Below are 15,712 nucleotides of genomic sequence, written 5' to 3'. Positions count from 1 at the left end.
CTGGTCTCATTTGGGAATGAGATCCAGTAGCACCACTAGGTGCTACTGTAATACAACTAATTAATATTATTTTTATGAATAATACTAACAGGAGTGTTTACTTTTAGCGTGTTCTCACTCTTGCCAACATATGTTTTTATATTCTTTAATTTTGTTGTTCTCTACAGCACGAGTGCTTGGAGGGATCCTAATTAACTGTTCAACAATGACACACTCTCATTTAGTTTTTCTCTCAAACTTATTTATTAGGCTTTGTTTATCAGTGGGAGAGTTTCTAGCACTGAGACTGCCAGGATTTACTCTAAGCCTCTTAGTCTGGTGTTTCCATGGCCCTGGCTCACCGTGTAGGAGAAGCTGAGAAAACCATACATACAGGTTTTGGCCCCCTTTATTTCAAGTAATCTAGAGCAGATGGTTCTTTTTTCTTTAGGAGGAATGAGGAGAAAGGCACCTGATTATTAAACAAGCTAAGGAAAACGCTGATTTTTGGCCAGGGCTGGTGGAACACTACTGGAGATTTTTTTTCCATTTGTCTGAGACTGTGTAACTGGATTTCAACATATTTTCAGGGCATTTCTCTGAACCAATGAATTCCCATGAGTAACAACAGGAACACCTTTGTTTGCTTTCTCTCTAGTGACGATTCCCCAGAGACCTATGGCCAAAGAAAGCCAGAAAATGTAGCAATGCATTTGCTCGTCAGTGTTGCCCCAGGCACTCGGTGCTTCTCCAGAGCTCAGACCCCAGACCTGTAGGGCAGCCTCTTTTGCCCTGCACCTGCGAGGAAAGGGATTGTTCCCAGCCTCTCTCCCAGTTACAGCTATCAAGTGCTCAGTGCTTTCTTTTTTTTCTGTTTCAGAGAGTAAATTCGTTTTGTTCTTTCTTTTTTTCTCTCCCTTCTGCCCCACTTTCTGCTTGTCTTATTCCCCCCCTTCTTTTTCTCTGTCTTCTTCTCTCTCTTTCTGAATTTTCTAACAAGTGAGGTCTCCACTTGCTAACTCACCTCCTAACTAGGGGGGTGAGAATTAGTTGCACTCACCCTGGCTTCAGTCCTGACAAGAGTGTTAGAGAATTGGTCCACTTTTCAAGGTGCCAAATTAGAGGCTATATCCAGGTGTGGTAGGAGGCAAGGGGATTATTTTCCTCCCATGGGGTGCAAACAAAGGCCCGTGCTAGGGATAGATGGGGTGGGGACAATGTTGCCTGCAGGAGGGCTAAACAGAGCTCCTGACATCCGAGCCCGCACCACACTAGGCTATGTCACCGGTTTCACAGCCTGAGGAGCTGTATTGTAGGGACCATGGCAAGGGAAGGGTCTGTGTCCTACAACAAAGACAGAAAAGGTTGTACCCTCCCACTTCTCAGCAAAGTAGAGTCCAGTTAAACCAAACATGCATTTGGGGACATATACATGATATACCCATCTGCAGCGGTGGGGTACAGGACAGTCTTCAACTCCTAGGGTGTGACACTTGTGCTTGCAGGGACACAGGGCGGAGCCCTGAGGGAACTGGAGTCCACTGTGCAAACCTGCAAACTCGTGTGATGGATCAGGTCCTGAGCCTCAAGCCAGAAACCCTTCAGCTTTTCTCTCTGACCCAACAACATAGGGCAAATTATGTAAGAAACTTCTTCCTATTCAATTGATAAGGTTACTCACGCAACTTGGGAGGCCCTCTAAGAACTGGCTGGTTAATGTTGACATAGTATTTTCCAGAGGAGGGCTCTGCATTTGCATTTGATATTGCAATGAGCCTGAGATGTGCCCTTTTTTCAGGCTAGGCCTGACCTCAGTAGGATGGAGAACCCTAAAGGTATGGCAGGTCCCAAGGAGAGTGTGGGTCCTGTCTCACCGTGCAGGACTTCACATAAAAGGACAAGTGAAGAAGCTGGTGACAGCAAACACCTTGCTACTCCAGATCTTTTACATGAGTGTCTGATGGATTTGGAAAAGAAAACCACAGCATGGGTGTGCATGTTTTCTGTACTCACCAGCAGAATTGTAACTCCTGTTGTGCTCCAGAGTCCTTAAGTTATCCAGCTATCTAAGTACCAGTGAACAGCAGGAGAGTAAAATAAACTGTGCTTCATCTTATAAAATAAAGCTTGCTAGTTGACTAAAAGGTCAGAAGGGGCAGGTCAGTATGGATAACCTCATGGCTGTTATCCTGTTGAAAGAAGGAGATGCAACTTTCCTCACTGCCCTTGAGGAGTACAAGGATTTACTGAGGAGGCAGCAAAGTGAGAGCATCCAAGAATCTCTGTATGTTCCATCTCTTGTTCGTTGAGTTATAGTAGAACATCCTGTAAACTGGTCTTGCCTGTGCACCACCATTCTGCCTCCCTAGAAAAACACTCTTTTGTTTTCTCCTGTTGATGGAGGTTATAAAAGCCCATAGTTCTCAATGAATGCAAGCAGCTTGGAAACAGAGGTGGATCAGACCGACTGAAAGCCAAAATATCACAACTATAACCAGGAAGAAAAAGGAAGGGAAATGTAGCATCTGATACTTTTCTGCTCTGATCTTTCTTGGGCCCTGGCAAGACCCTAGAAAACTGCATAGTGATATCATGCATGTCAGACCATGGTCTGGACTTGGGAGCATCAAACCTTCCTAGATCCTTCAGATTAAAAAAAGACAGAAGTAGCTGGTTTTTAATGTTAGAAGGGTAGAAAAATCAAACACAATTTTTAGTGCTGTTGTTTTACTTTCCCTGATGCAATAAAACTAACCAGTGAAATTTCAGAAAGGGCAGCTCTGTGTGGAATGCCTCACTTAATTATCGTACAGAGGACAGAGGGTATACGCTGTTGCCACTGCCACATATCTTTTATTTTTATTTCTTTGGAGCGGGCTGTATACGAAATAGTAACCCTTTGTCCTTGCGTCCAGACCCTCCAAATTTGGCTATGCTTTGCAGTTCATCTTTGCAATGAAGCTCTACCACCAGTGTAGTTCTTTAAAAGGGTCATAGGGAATCATAGCAAAGTGGTATACAAAGGTAAAGATGTCAAGTGAGTTATGTTAACAGAAAAAGAACTACACAGTAGGTCAAGGTTTGGGCAACAGTGGGGATATTTTTGTGAAGATAATGTTACTCATAGTGGTGGTGGCTTCCTTTGTAATACATAGCTGCCCAGAGAGAATTGCCTCTATTCTCATGGAGTCAGAGGGCCATATTGGAAGGTCCTACAAGGTCTAAATGAGATAGACACTACAATTGTTTGTACAAATAAACTTTTACTGTATAAGCAGCATGAATGGACTCTGGTGTAATGCTTTCCAATGCTTCACATTTTCAGGTTGGTTTAAAGACATTTATCAGCTTTTAAGAGCTAGTACGGAGGTTTGCACAACTATGTTTTCCTTTCGGAGGGTAAATATCTTTCCCTATACCAGTACAGGGCAGAGGTTTTGAAGTTAAATCCCACCTAAACTTGTTGAGAAAAATGACAGGACCAGCACAGGAGAACCTGCAGGTGACTGATTACGTTTATATTGTACACAAACTCAAGCCCACCTTGGGAGAATATATGTTCAAACACAGGCTAGAAGCAACCTTCAGGGAACACTAAGAGAGAAGGTTCAGTCCCTGCCCATGGCAGGGAGGTTGGAACTAGATGATCTTTAAGGTCCCTTCCAACCCAAACTGTTCTATGATTCTATGATGGTACTGCTTAGGACAGATTTATGGCATAGAAGAACTGTGTCATTGCCTTCCATGTGTCCCACCAAAGCATGTGGAGACACAACTTTCTCATCAGTCCTGAATCTACCCACTGGAAGATTTGGATTTATAAGCAGCATGCACTTAGGCTGCTCCTCCTTGCAAAAGAAAGCTCATCTAGGCCAAGGCTGGACATTTGAAGCCAAACCATAGGACTTTTACTGGTCATAATACAGATGGCCAGAGCCAGGGCAGGAAGTGCAAGTAGCTAGAGTGTTTTCCTTGGCTTAGCATGCTGAGGTCAACATAAATGCAGCCACACCAAGCCTGAGCTTGCAGCCAGCTTGTGGCTCAAAGTATTACAGACATCCCTCGTGGAAGCACAAGTATTTTTAAATATTACTGCAGGACCACCTGCCTTTGGAAGTCAGCTTTTAAAAGAAATCTGGGAATATACAAATGACTCCACTTTAAACATAAAAGATGCATTGCAGAGCACCACATTGCTACATCAATATATTTAAAATGTTTAAAGTGAAATTTCTCTCCTCATTTGAAAGAGCTTTTTTCAACACTTTGGGAAAAGCTGTCCTCTAGCTCACAGATTTCTGAATATTCTGATTTCCCTCCATGTTCCTGACACTGAAAACATGCCCAGATCTGTCACTAAGTACCAAATTTATTCTTCTTTCTATGCTATGAAAAGGTAAGAAACCAGCTAAGGGAAATTTTAACAACGACTTAGATGTGGAGATTTTATGAGTTTCTAAAAAATCCTTTCCCCCCCTCCAAATTCTGGTACATACGGATTCATTTTAAGCCATAGCTGTCTTATAGCTCATAAAATGTGCATTACATCACCCTTTAGAGAGAAATCAGCAGGAATAAAGCTACTGGAACGGATGAATAAACAAATTATTGTTAAGGCTACATACATGAGAGCCTTTAAATAGTAGTAGGAAAATCTATAGTGCTTCTGCAACTCAAATATCTGTCTGTACAATGATCTTAACTGTTCATGCAATGTTCATTTTGGCTTGACCCTGTTTGGTGCAGGTGGGAGGTGCTGTGTGTTGGAGTACCAGCTAAAATGGAATGTGGCTCTGGGACAGGGGAATCTCATCCAGCAGCAGAAAGAGCATGGCTGTGTGGCCACAAAATGCCCCCTGACTGCTGGCAACCGTGGTTACCTAGGGAAAACACATTCCTAATCACCTCATTAGCATGAGGTAGATTGCTCGAAAGGCAAAACCATACGTCACTCACTATTATACTCTGTCTTTACGCTTTGCTCTTGAGTCCAGGCAAGCAAACACACTGCAAGGCTGAGACTTCCCACCACTCAGCGTGTCCTGCTGGTTCTTCAGTTTTTACCCTTCCTGGAGAGGGCAGACACACAGCATGGTCCCACAGATGCACTGCAGTACAACTAGGGGCTCCTCAATGTTTGCGGATCTGTGGTCTGCAGGTTCCTGTGCCTGTGATTATCAAGCACAGGAAAGCTTCAAAATTCTACAGATTATGTTCACTCGGTAGACGTTTTTATGCCATTCAGTTTTAGTTGCACTCCTTGCTGCACTTGTTTTGCTCCTCCTCAAGGCCTATCTGATCTTCATGCTTGCTAGGGTTATGCACCATCCCCTTTCTGTGATGAACCTAACTGGAACTGTTTTGCTCTCATTCCTGATTTTTGAGCACAAACAGGGTCTTCTGAGTGCCATGATCCAAGATAAGGTGTGCATTCCCCGTGCTGTTAAGCAGCGCATGCTCAGTCCTCACCCCAGAGGCGAGCCTTGTACTCTTGCTGCCCTGGTGTGGAGGAGCAGGGTGGGATGCCATCCATGCTTTGTAATCATTATTGCCATAATATGGCCTTACAACAAAGGAAAGAGCAGGCCGAAAGTGATCTAAAACAGGCTGGGGTTCAGCAGTAGGCATCCTTTTTACCGATCATTGTTTGGCAGCAATTTCTACCCGGTGGCAATATTCCTCTACTTTGCTCGCAGCTGAAAATAACTCTGAAGGTCCTTCAAAAGTGCTCTTTTAACAGAGCTGAACGCCTTCCCAAATGGTTTTTGTTGTGGTGAGCATCTGCCCCTCAGATGAGGAGAATCCAGTCTCTTCCCTCCCATTTCTTTTCTCTACAGCCTATAAACCACACAAAAATGTGGTTTTTGTTTCTGTGCTCTCCCATGCCCTTTATTTCCATAATGGATTCTTTGCCCACGTTTGCTAATATTTCTACCTCACTACATAAGCTGGCAGATGCCCAAGGTGTTGGTGCCTGTGACATAATTCCTTTCCATTCCCCACACAGTTATCTGCCTGCAGGGTGGGCACAGAAAAGCACCGATGCACCTAACCTGGCACAAGTTGTTGTACTGTTGTGAAAAACACACTTGCCCTTTCCGTAGTGATCTATTGAGCCACTGGTGTTCCCTGTAATGGGAACAGAAGGTTAAATAGCCACTTTGCTTCTTGTTGTGTCATCATTTTAACTGTTAGCGTCACTTACTGAATACGCTTACACAGTTCTAAGGCCTGTGCTGTGACCTTTTGAAGTTAACGCTGCAAAATTCTTTAAGTGTGGTTCTCATCCCTAAAGCTTCCAGTAGCAAAGCAACTACCTGCAGAATTGTGGAAGTACCAGTCTCGAAAAAATGGCCAAAGCGTTTCTGTAAATTCCTGATGAGACAGGAAAGAGTTAATGTAGAGTCAATGCTGCTAGGCACAAACCTCTCACTCCCCCCCCAAGCAGCATAACATTACAAAGAGTAAAACAGCAAAAAAGAAGTTGTAGGAACAATTGTCAGTGCTCCCTCCAAACAAATAAGCAACCTTTTTCTCCTATAGAAATATGACAGAGTTCTATGTATTTTCTTCAGTGCTCTTACCATCTTTTGAAAATGAGCAGCTTATTGCTAAAATGCGTTAGAGGAAGGGAGATGACAAATTAAAATACTTCTTGTACACCATAGGTTCCTGTCTGTGTTTCAGTACTTCTGTTGAAAAATCCAGTACTGGTACCATCCATCAGAAAGAACAGTAACCCCTTCAAGGAATTTCAAATGATATTTGATGATGTAAAACATGCAGTTCCTGGGGTATGCCAACAATGAGCATAAAAACAAAGTCTGCCAGATGGATGAAGGTGTTCTGTGTAAGAACAGTTGTTGAGTGAAACTTGGACTATAAATGCAATTTTGCCTCCCACGGAGTCTTTCTCTGTGTGTTACTTCATGTCTTTGCCTCAGTTTCCTGACATGGGAAAAGGGAAACCACTTCGTATTCTATCAGCCCATGGTGCTAGTTGAGTAATGACTCTAAAAACATGTTGAACATGCAAAGCGCTACCCCGTTTAAGGACTAACTATCATTATTATGGATTAAATAATATATACTTCCTCTGAAAATATTGTTTTGATGTATTTTATTTGTTGTTGGCTTTTCAAATTTCTTCAGAAATGAAAGGTTTCAGAAAACGAAAGCTCTTCTCACAATGAAAACCTCATTTTGTATATTTGCTTCCCAGAGGAAACAAGTCTAGGGCTAAGTCTAATAACTGTGGCTGCTGTCTTCTCATTCAGAGTAACTTGGAGGCTGATGTGGTTTGTGATAGCAACTTAGCTTTAAGGACTCTGATCCACACCCAAGAACTGAAGGAGCTCCTGGATGGATTCAAATGCTAATCTCTCAAAGGTTTTGCAATTTATTTTTTAATAGTCCACCTCTGAGACATTCATCTGACACTTTGACTATTATGTTACCTGGATTAAAAAAGATGCTAATAAGAGTATTAGCCAGGTTCTTACACACAGAGAGCTTTTGCAATTACAATACCTCCTAAGTCACTCATTCAGGATCCTGGGAAAAATAGAGCATTTTTGCTTTCCAGATCCTCTTTTGTAAAAAAAAACCTCAAGAAGTGCTTAAAGTTCTGTGTTAAGAGATTTGAAAAATGTATAGTCCTTGTAAATTAAATACTACAAGTTCTTAGATGAGTGATCCCTAAACATTTATTATTCACACTAATACGATTTAATTCCAACTCACTGTAAGATTTATAGAAATTAAAAGACTTCATATGCATAAGGGTGATGAAAATATAATCTAGTTCATGAAATCTTTATATGCAAAACTTTATATTTCAGCAGTACAGTTATTGCAGGCATGCTCCGTGCTCCAGGAATGTGCCACCTTGGGGGCTGTGCCTCGAGCCTGTGCCAAGTCGAGAGCAGGTTCAGCTCTTGGCAGTCTGCTCGATGAGGGGTCTCCACCGAGACTTGCTGTGCCAGTGAGACGGCTGTGCATTTCTGGGTGCTGGCGTGACCTTTTTCAAAGCTGGGCACACATCAGGTTTTGCTCCTCTGCGTATGTCGCCTTGACATAGTGAGGGGCTGCAAACAAATGCGGGACTGAGGCAATTTCCTTACAAAGAAAGGAAGCTGCTGGAAGGAAGAATGCGGCCGTGCTATGCCAGAGCTCACTTCCTCGCCTGTGAACGGACTGCAGAGGTTATTTCTCCGTGCAGGGGTTTGAGAGGCATGGTTTGAGGAAGAAATTTGTTATAATTATGTAGCAGCATTCCTCTCAGCAGGAGTCCTAAGGAATTAGCAGTTTCTCTACCTTAAATGGCATGTACACTATTTATGACAGCAAATCGCTACCATTGGCATTTAATTGTTAACCGTGAGCTGCAAGACCACTGTTGAAATAGAAATGGGAGGAGTTCCTTCTAGATTAATTTTCTTTTTTAACTATCAAAGCCACTCCACACAAAGCTTCAGCAACTTCAGCAACTGTCTTGGTTGCACACCAAGGATTTCACTGAGAACATGTTAGAGGGAATCAGAAAGCAGAGAAAAGGTCACAAATAAGCACCTTAGGAACAATGAAAGCTTTTCTCCATGTAGCAGTGGGAGAGTTGCTAGAAAAACTGAAAAGGTATTAATCAGAAGTGGCTATAAATCCTCTGGAGTTTTGCTCTTATAAAACTCCTCAGAGAAAGTCTTGAAGGAAATGCAGGTCAAAGCCCAAAAAAGCTCTTGATCAGAGATTGCTGGAGGAAAATCTTCCCAGATGCCATTTAATAGGCAGCAATCACCCCAGGAGTGGGAAAGCCAAGTACGCTTGAAACATGGTTGCAGTTCCTAATAGGCCTTGTCACACTTAAGGCACTGCAAGCTCCATCCAACGAACAGCTGAAGCTGGCTGGCGATTCATAAAGCCAACAGTTTAAAGTTTATTATGATGAAAGCACTTAATGACAGCCATCGCTAGGGGCCCATCATTTATAAAGCTGTGCTGAGTATTAGACATGTAGCATGACCACCAATTTTATGTCACAATTGCTACCATAAAATGACCTTTGGTGATTTTTACTGCATGTGGTGGACAGCTCTTCTTTTACATTAGTGCTCTGTGGCTTTTCTTTGCAGACTATTATGCTGTCTAAAGCTTATTTGGCACTGTCGTGAGTCTCAACCCTTGTTATTACCCCGAAGGCCTGTCTAAAGGAAAACTCTCATGTTCTATTATAGCACTCCAATAATTTACAGATCTTACCATCCTTGGTTAGCGTCATAATTTAGTTCAGATATTCCTTCATTGTTGCCACGTTTAATAAAATCCCTCTGTTTCTATAGATTGCACTAAATTTCCTATCTGGGCCACTAAAACACATATGCTCCTGCATTACGGAGACATGGATAACGGGTTTTAATTTTTTGTTGTTAGTTGAAAAGAACAGGAAGCAAAAGCAGCAAACAGTAGCTAACCTGGGAGAAATCTCCTTAAAACCTTAGGTATAAATGCTAGACATTGCACAAACAGCAGACGTAATTTCAGTGCATAATGCACAAACATACATTTGCATGTGAACAATACTACTTAATTACCTTTCAATTTTTAGACCTACTTTATATACTTAGGAAGTGTTTGAATATACCAGCACTTTACTGTCCTGATGTAAAGCATTACCAGTAAAGTGGTCTGTCCATGCTACAACACCTTTAAATTGTATATATAATTTTATAAATGATATAAAATCTGTTTCTAGTCCATGAAAAAACACACCAGCATCGCACACTGCAATCTTGAAAGGATTTTAAATATGTGATTTCTGCTGGTACCTACTGTATTGGGTTTTATATAAAGCTTTTTTCAATAAGGTAAATTGTTACATGACAAACTCATCTTCCACCATTATCATCTGCTGTTTGTGTTTAACAACAGGAGTCCTGGTCTAACAAAACTGTTGTAATGGCTGTACAAATTACTCAGCTGAAAGCTTTTCACCAAACCAAACAGTATTAATCAGCAGTTCTTATGAAGGTGCTAATTAAAAACAATTTTCTTCCTCAGTTTGCAATACTAAGCCATCTTCATTTGCACAGTTTCCAATATACAGCTACTGTATACACTCACACTTCAGGGCCTCTATTAACTATTGAATCTCCTATTATCTATTTTATTACATTCCTGTCTCCCAAGTTTAGAAGCTTGTTGACATTTTAGAAGTCACAGCATGATATGTTTAATCATTTTAAAAGTACATTAATTGAAGTCAGAGTCAGGAAAAAATAACAGGTCTTTTAGCATGCATGCTCTGGCAGGGCACAACACAGGCCGAGCGTTCAAATCCTCTTCTGCCAGCGTAACCCATCACCCAGGGGCAACATTTTACAATTGAAGGCGGGAGGTGCCTAACGCAGAGAATCATTACTTTTGTTTTTCCACATCTTTTTAATCAGCAGTCTTCCACAAGTGACACTGTGTTGGGTTTCTGCAGGGAAATGCATCCAAAATAAAAGATACGTTCTGTTACTGAAGGCCTATCGCTCCTTTGCTGTCGTCAGCCATGACAGCTCTTTGTTTTTGGGGGCTTGGCATCTGTTGAGTTTAACCCAGATTCGAGGGTCAAGATGTTTCTTCTCAGGCTGTGGAATGCCATCTGGACTACTGCTCCATGCATCTTCCCTCTACTTTACACACACTTTACACACAAGAAGACAATGAAGATCCAATGCCGCTGTTGGACAGAGATGGAAAATATCCAGCTTTTACCCAGCCACAACAAAATGCTGGGCTTTTTGGCAGCAAGCCAGATGCTGACTAAGCAAAGAGCCTTAATAGGCTAAGCCCTTTAAAAAATGGGAAATAAAAGTTAGGTTTGCTACATTCAGCTGTTTGAACAGAGTCCACAGGTTGGAGAGGGAGATGGATGTTGCAGAGATGCTGCACTTAGTCTCACAAAATCTGGGGTCAGTTCTAGAGTGTACTGTCTGCTTTTTAAATGGTTATAGGCAAAGGATACAGCAACACTGTGTGTACCTCAGGTCCCCTTCTATGGTTAATAGGCATGATTTAGAGGAGTCATCCCCTTTATTGAAACATTCAGCTGCAAATTCACTAAGTCATGTATTGGTTTTCTTTTAGCTTTGTGGGGTTTTGCACCAGGGTGATTTCATTTTGGCTGGGCTAAGTAAGTGCTGTTGCAGTGCAGAGGAGAATAATATTGAAAACCAGCTTTTAAAACCATGTTTCAAAAGATACCGGTATGCTAACAAAACCATCTTTCAGAAGATGCTGGTGTGCTTACAACCAACATTAAGCTACTGATTTGTGACAGCAAAGGCATGACAAAGTGTCTTAATCTGACTCAGGAGAACATAAAAAGTGAATAAAAAGACAGAAAGTAAAAAATACTCTCTTTCTGAGGAAACAACACAGCATGACCACATTGAACAGAAAAGGTTTTAGATATAAACACCAGTGCACACTGCCTTAGCACCTTCCTCCAGCATCTCAAACCATTTCACAAGAGCTAAAGGAATTTGCAATTTGACATCATTGTTCCTTCCCTTATTTAAAGAAGAAAACCACACCTAAAGAAATCCAGGCTAAACTATGCATTTATAATTTGCCCTGTGAAAAGACAGGGACCTGATTGCTTCCTTTTTTGCATTAGTGAGAGTGGGTGAAAGACAGTAATAAAACCCTGCTCTGTTTCAATCGCAATGTGTTGCTGCCTTTTCCCTCTTCCGCCTGCCATATCAGCTGTGCCACCTGCCATATCAAGAGGTGGATCAAAAGCTCCACCCACTGCATCCTCTTTTGTTCCGGGAACAGAGAAGGAGAGTTGTAATGGAGATATAACACTTGATAAACCCCATGCAGCCAGGCTCAAGATGTAAAGATGCTTTTCATGGGGGAACAATTTTAATCCTGCTTCCCTCCTCATGCAAACACGTAGCCATTAAACCAAAGGTAAAAAACTTGAATGACTTGTCTAATAAGGATTTTGCAGCTGGACTGGTACCAAGGGTGGTAAGTTCTCCTGCCTCATATCACATTCTTAAGAGATTTTTCATATCAAATCAAACTTATTTCCCAAACAGAAAGATTTTTCACGTTGTTTCAGAATGCTATCAGACAGGACTAGCTTGTAATTTTTAAGAAATTTTTAATTTTTTTTTGTCATTTTTAGGACAGCCTTTGCCAGATCTCACAGCAGAAAATTGAATATATTTTTTCCCTTGTTCTTTTATATTCTGAAGATCACAACTCATTGCCAGTGGCACCAGCTGCATTAGAGCTGTGCCCAAGGGAATGGATGTCCACAAGAAGATCATTTCCCTCTGCCATTTCCCTCTGAGAAAGGAGGGGAAAACACAAAATTGCTCTAAAACCTACCAACACACATGAAGAAAAACTTGTATCAGCCTAATATTTTCATTCCTAGTGAAAACAGCATAGCTTTTGCACCGTGTCATTCATCTTCAAAGTGCTTTGCAAACACAAAGTAATTAAGCTCAGTACTCTGTTACAGAACACAGTAAACTGCATCATTAAAAATATATAAGGTATCATAGACCAGTTAAAGCACATCATATGAAAGGCTCTGATATAAACATGATTTTATAAACTGCCTCATATTTTCTTAGCAAAGTTATTTAATGTATTAATAAACACTGTGCTTTTAATAAGATTTAACAATTCATGAAGTCCTTACTAACACGGGAGACTCAGAGATGTCTGTAAAAAGGAACATTTTTAGTACCTCTTATACAGTAAATCTTACATATGTGAGTGTTCAATACCCATTTCAAAACAAAACAAAAAACCAAGAAAAAAGCTTGCTTATATACCTCTAGAAATATCTACATGGACCAAACCTGCAAGCACTTATGTAGATGAGTAACTTTACTGCCTGTGGAGCTCCAATATGAGTTTGCAGGAGGAAGCCTAAATGCATCTTTGGTGAACAAGCCATCAATTACACACTTTAGGGATGGCAGCACCTGTGCAAAGCCTTCAACTCAAATGACAGAGACTAAAGAAATAAAAAGCAATTATCAGCTACTAATTTGAGTAAAACTGTTTTCTTCTTAGAGCTAAACCCACAGTTTTCGGTGACACTGGCTTTATTTTTGGCAATCTTTATTAGGTTATTGTACAGCAGACATTCAAGCCTCAAAACCAAAAGGTTCACAAATTTTAGTATTTCACTATTTTTCATACTCCTTTGCTGATTATAAAGATTTCCTTGTACATGTTTTTAGAGAAAACAAAGGCACTGCTGTGTGGGACAAGCAAAACAAAACTAATTGAACTAGAGACGCCTTCACAGCAATTTTAAATTACACCTAAATGCTGCTGATTTCTTCCTAGACAAGTATCTTCCAACAAGAGTTTGAATATGAAACTCATGCCAGCTATAAGGGAGACATACTACTCAGTTCTAGGATAAATGGTTGGTTTGCATTGCCCCTGATCTTTATCTAACACTGAGAATAGGCTGCTTTTTATCAAAAGAGGAATAAATTGCTGTTATTGTGATGTTAGCCCATCACTTGGCATTGCAATTCAAGTTTTTGTGAGAAAGAAATGTATGATCTAACTGCGACTTGACCTATGCCTTCTGAGATCCATCTAGGTGCTCTAATGGAGCATAAAAAGTATTGAATACAAGGACATGCAAACCGGTAGTGAAGAAATTTGTTTGAGAAGAAGAGCAAAGAGAAAGGGCCTTTCCTGAGCTTGTGGTTTACATGCTGCCCAATTTGTTAAATATGGAAGAATGCTTATTGCCGAATTGCAGTCTTTTAATAAATGTATTTCCTCTACACCTCCTTGCATCTTGTACTTCCCTCTCTCAGCCATGCTCTCTGCCTCTCTCTCTTTTTCCACCGTCTTAAAAGTGTTGTGGCTATAAGACACTGTACAGGATTCTTTAATGATACATGTTATTTTTCTGAGAACTCATTAAAATGGACTATTAAACTGTTCAAGAAACCTAAATTGCTCCTGTTACTTTCCAGGATTTTTGCCTTTCCTGGTACAAGGAAAGTCACATTAACTGTTTATCAAATACTTGGGCCACAATATATCACAATACAAACTAATTCAAGGGAGATAGTTTGATTACACAATAAAATGCTGTAGCTGTTAGAGTGTTTCTCAGAATTTATCAGAAAATGATGTCTTTTTTTTTTTAAGAGCGATTTCTAGGACAGTATCATTTAGATTTTAGTCCTGATAAAGGCTCACTTTCCATTCATAGTCAGAACCTAAATGTGCTCTTCTTGTACCTAAACAGATAATAAGCACTCAGCACACTCCCCCTTCTTGACACAACACACTGAGACTAATCACACATAATTGGAGAGGAGGAGCAGAGGGGCTGGGCAGGCTATTGTGTCCAAAGGACAAATGGTCAGTTTATGAGGCTTTTGTCTGATGCATAATTTCTTATCCATCTACAGGAGGAAAAGTCTTGCTGGAAAAAAACATATATACACACATATATATATATAGAGCCTTCAACGCTGAAGCAAATGAGGACATTTCAGTCATGGATAGAAAAATCAACAGTGGAATTTTTTTTTTAAAAAAAGGCAGAAAAATCCGAGCATTCAGTAGGGGCACTTTGAAATGATCTTAAGACAACTATTTCCCTACTAAGTAAATGTTAATGCATTTCTATTTTAGAACAACTTACATAAACCCACAAAGTACATTATTCACATATTTTCAAATAACACCCCCAAAATAACATTTAAAGAGATATACAGGTACATGCAAGTTTAAAGGCACAAGAGAAGGAAGCCACCTTTGCACCTTTGTTAATGTATACATGTGAAGTCTCATTGGTTTTAGGCTGGAATACAACAGGAAAAATAAGTTCTGAAATCATACAAAAAAGGTATCTCAATGTTTACACACTGTGAAACACGACACAATATCTTCTTCCATGTTTACGCTATAAATGTTTCTCTCATGACGACACAGGGACAAAGGGGGGCGAACTGAACCCTATCCACTTCCTGACTATCCACACACACAGACTGATTTTCAGTAGTCCACCTTAAAACAAAAAAAAAATGTCATCTTCTATCTGTGTTTGGTTAAAATGAGAAGAAAAGGGTAATGGAGGTTTTCCTCATATGTATCTTTTTCTTCGTTTTTCAACTGCAAATAAAAAATGGATAAAGTGAGCAAAATATGAAAGCATTTTTTAAATATTGACAGCTCTTGCTATTAATAAAAATTAAACATTTAATAACTACAAAAAAGAAATCTTAAGGTCAAATACTATCACAGGCATGGAACAGTATGTCTGTTATTATCAGGAGCCCATCAGAGTTTGTAGACAAACTAATTCATGAAATAAATACTTGAACATCACATAAAAAACATGAGTTCCCAAATTGCTGTATTAAATAAATTACATTCAAGTGAGATTTAAGGTCTGAATTAAATCCACCAGGCAAGGAACTTTAGAACAAAGGCTAAAAGTTTATTCCTAATCAGCCTAACTATTGCTGTACATTTGGTATTTAAGATCAACAATTGTCTCAGACCTCTGAAATACCATAATCTTACCTGAATGCTTACATAATTGCAAGCCACTTTCAAGCCTGTAATGCAGGGTTATTTATTAATTCTGTTTAATCTAAAAAATCCTTAATGGAAGAAAGAATTATAACCTGATAAAGAGAGGGGTACTATTCCAATTGCTAGAGATAATTTTTCATGTGTT

General features: G+C 40.2%; 1 protein-coding gene across 1 annotated transcript in view; it reads right to left on the bottom strand.

Annotated features, from left to right (window-relative positions):
• Positions 1 to 7,215: 7,215 nt before the first annotated feature.
• CAMKMT (calmodulin-lysine N-methyltransferase) overlaps positions 7,216 to 15,712 on the bottom strand; it is a 223,457-nt gene continuing 214,960 nt past the window's right edge. The window contains exon 11 of the mRNA XM_054064258.1: positions 7,216 to 15,141. Within this exon, the coding sequence (XP_053920233.1) occupies positions 15,064 to 15,141 (78 nt within the window). The 3' untranslated portion in view covers positions 7,216 to 15,063. The remainder of the gene's footprint in view (positions 15,142 to 15,712) is intronic.

This window comes from Cuculus canorus, chromosome 3 (genome assembly GCF_017976375.1).
Source record: "Cuculus canorus isolate bCucCan1 chromosome 3, bCucCan1.pri, whole genome shotgun sequence".
Lineage (NCBI taxonomy): Eukaryota > Metazoa > Chordata > Aves > Cuculiformes > Cuculidae > Cuculus > Cuculus canorus.
This window is presented reverse-complemented; position numbering and strand designations above follow the sequence as displayed.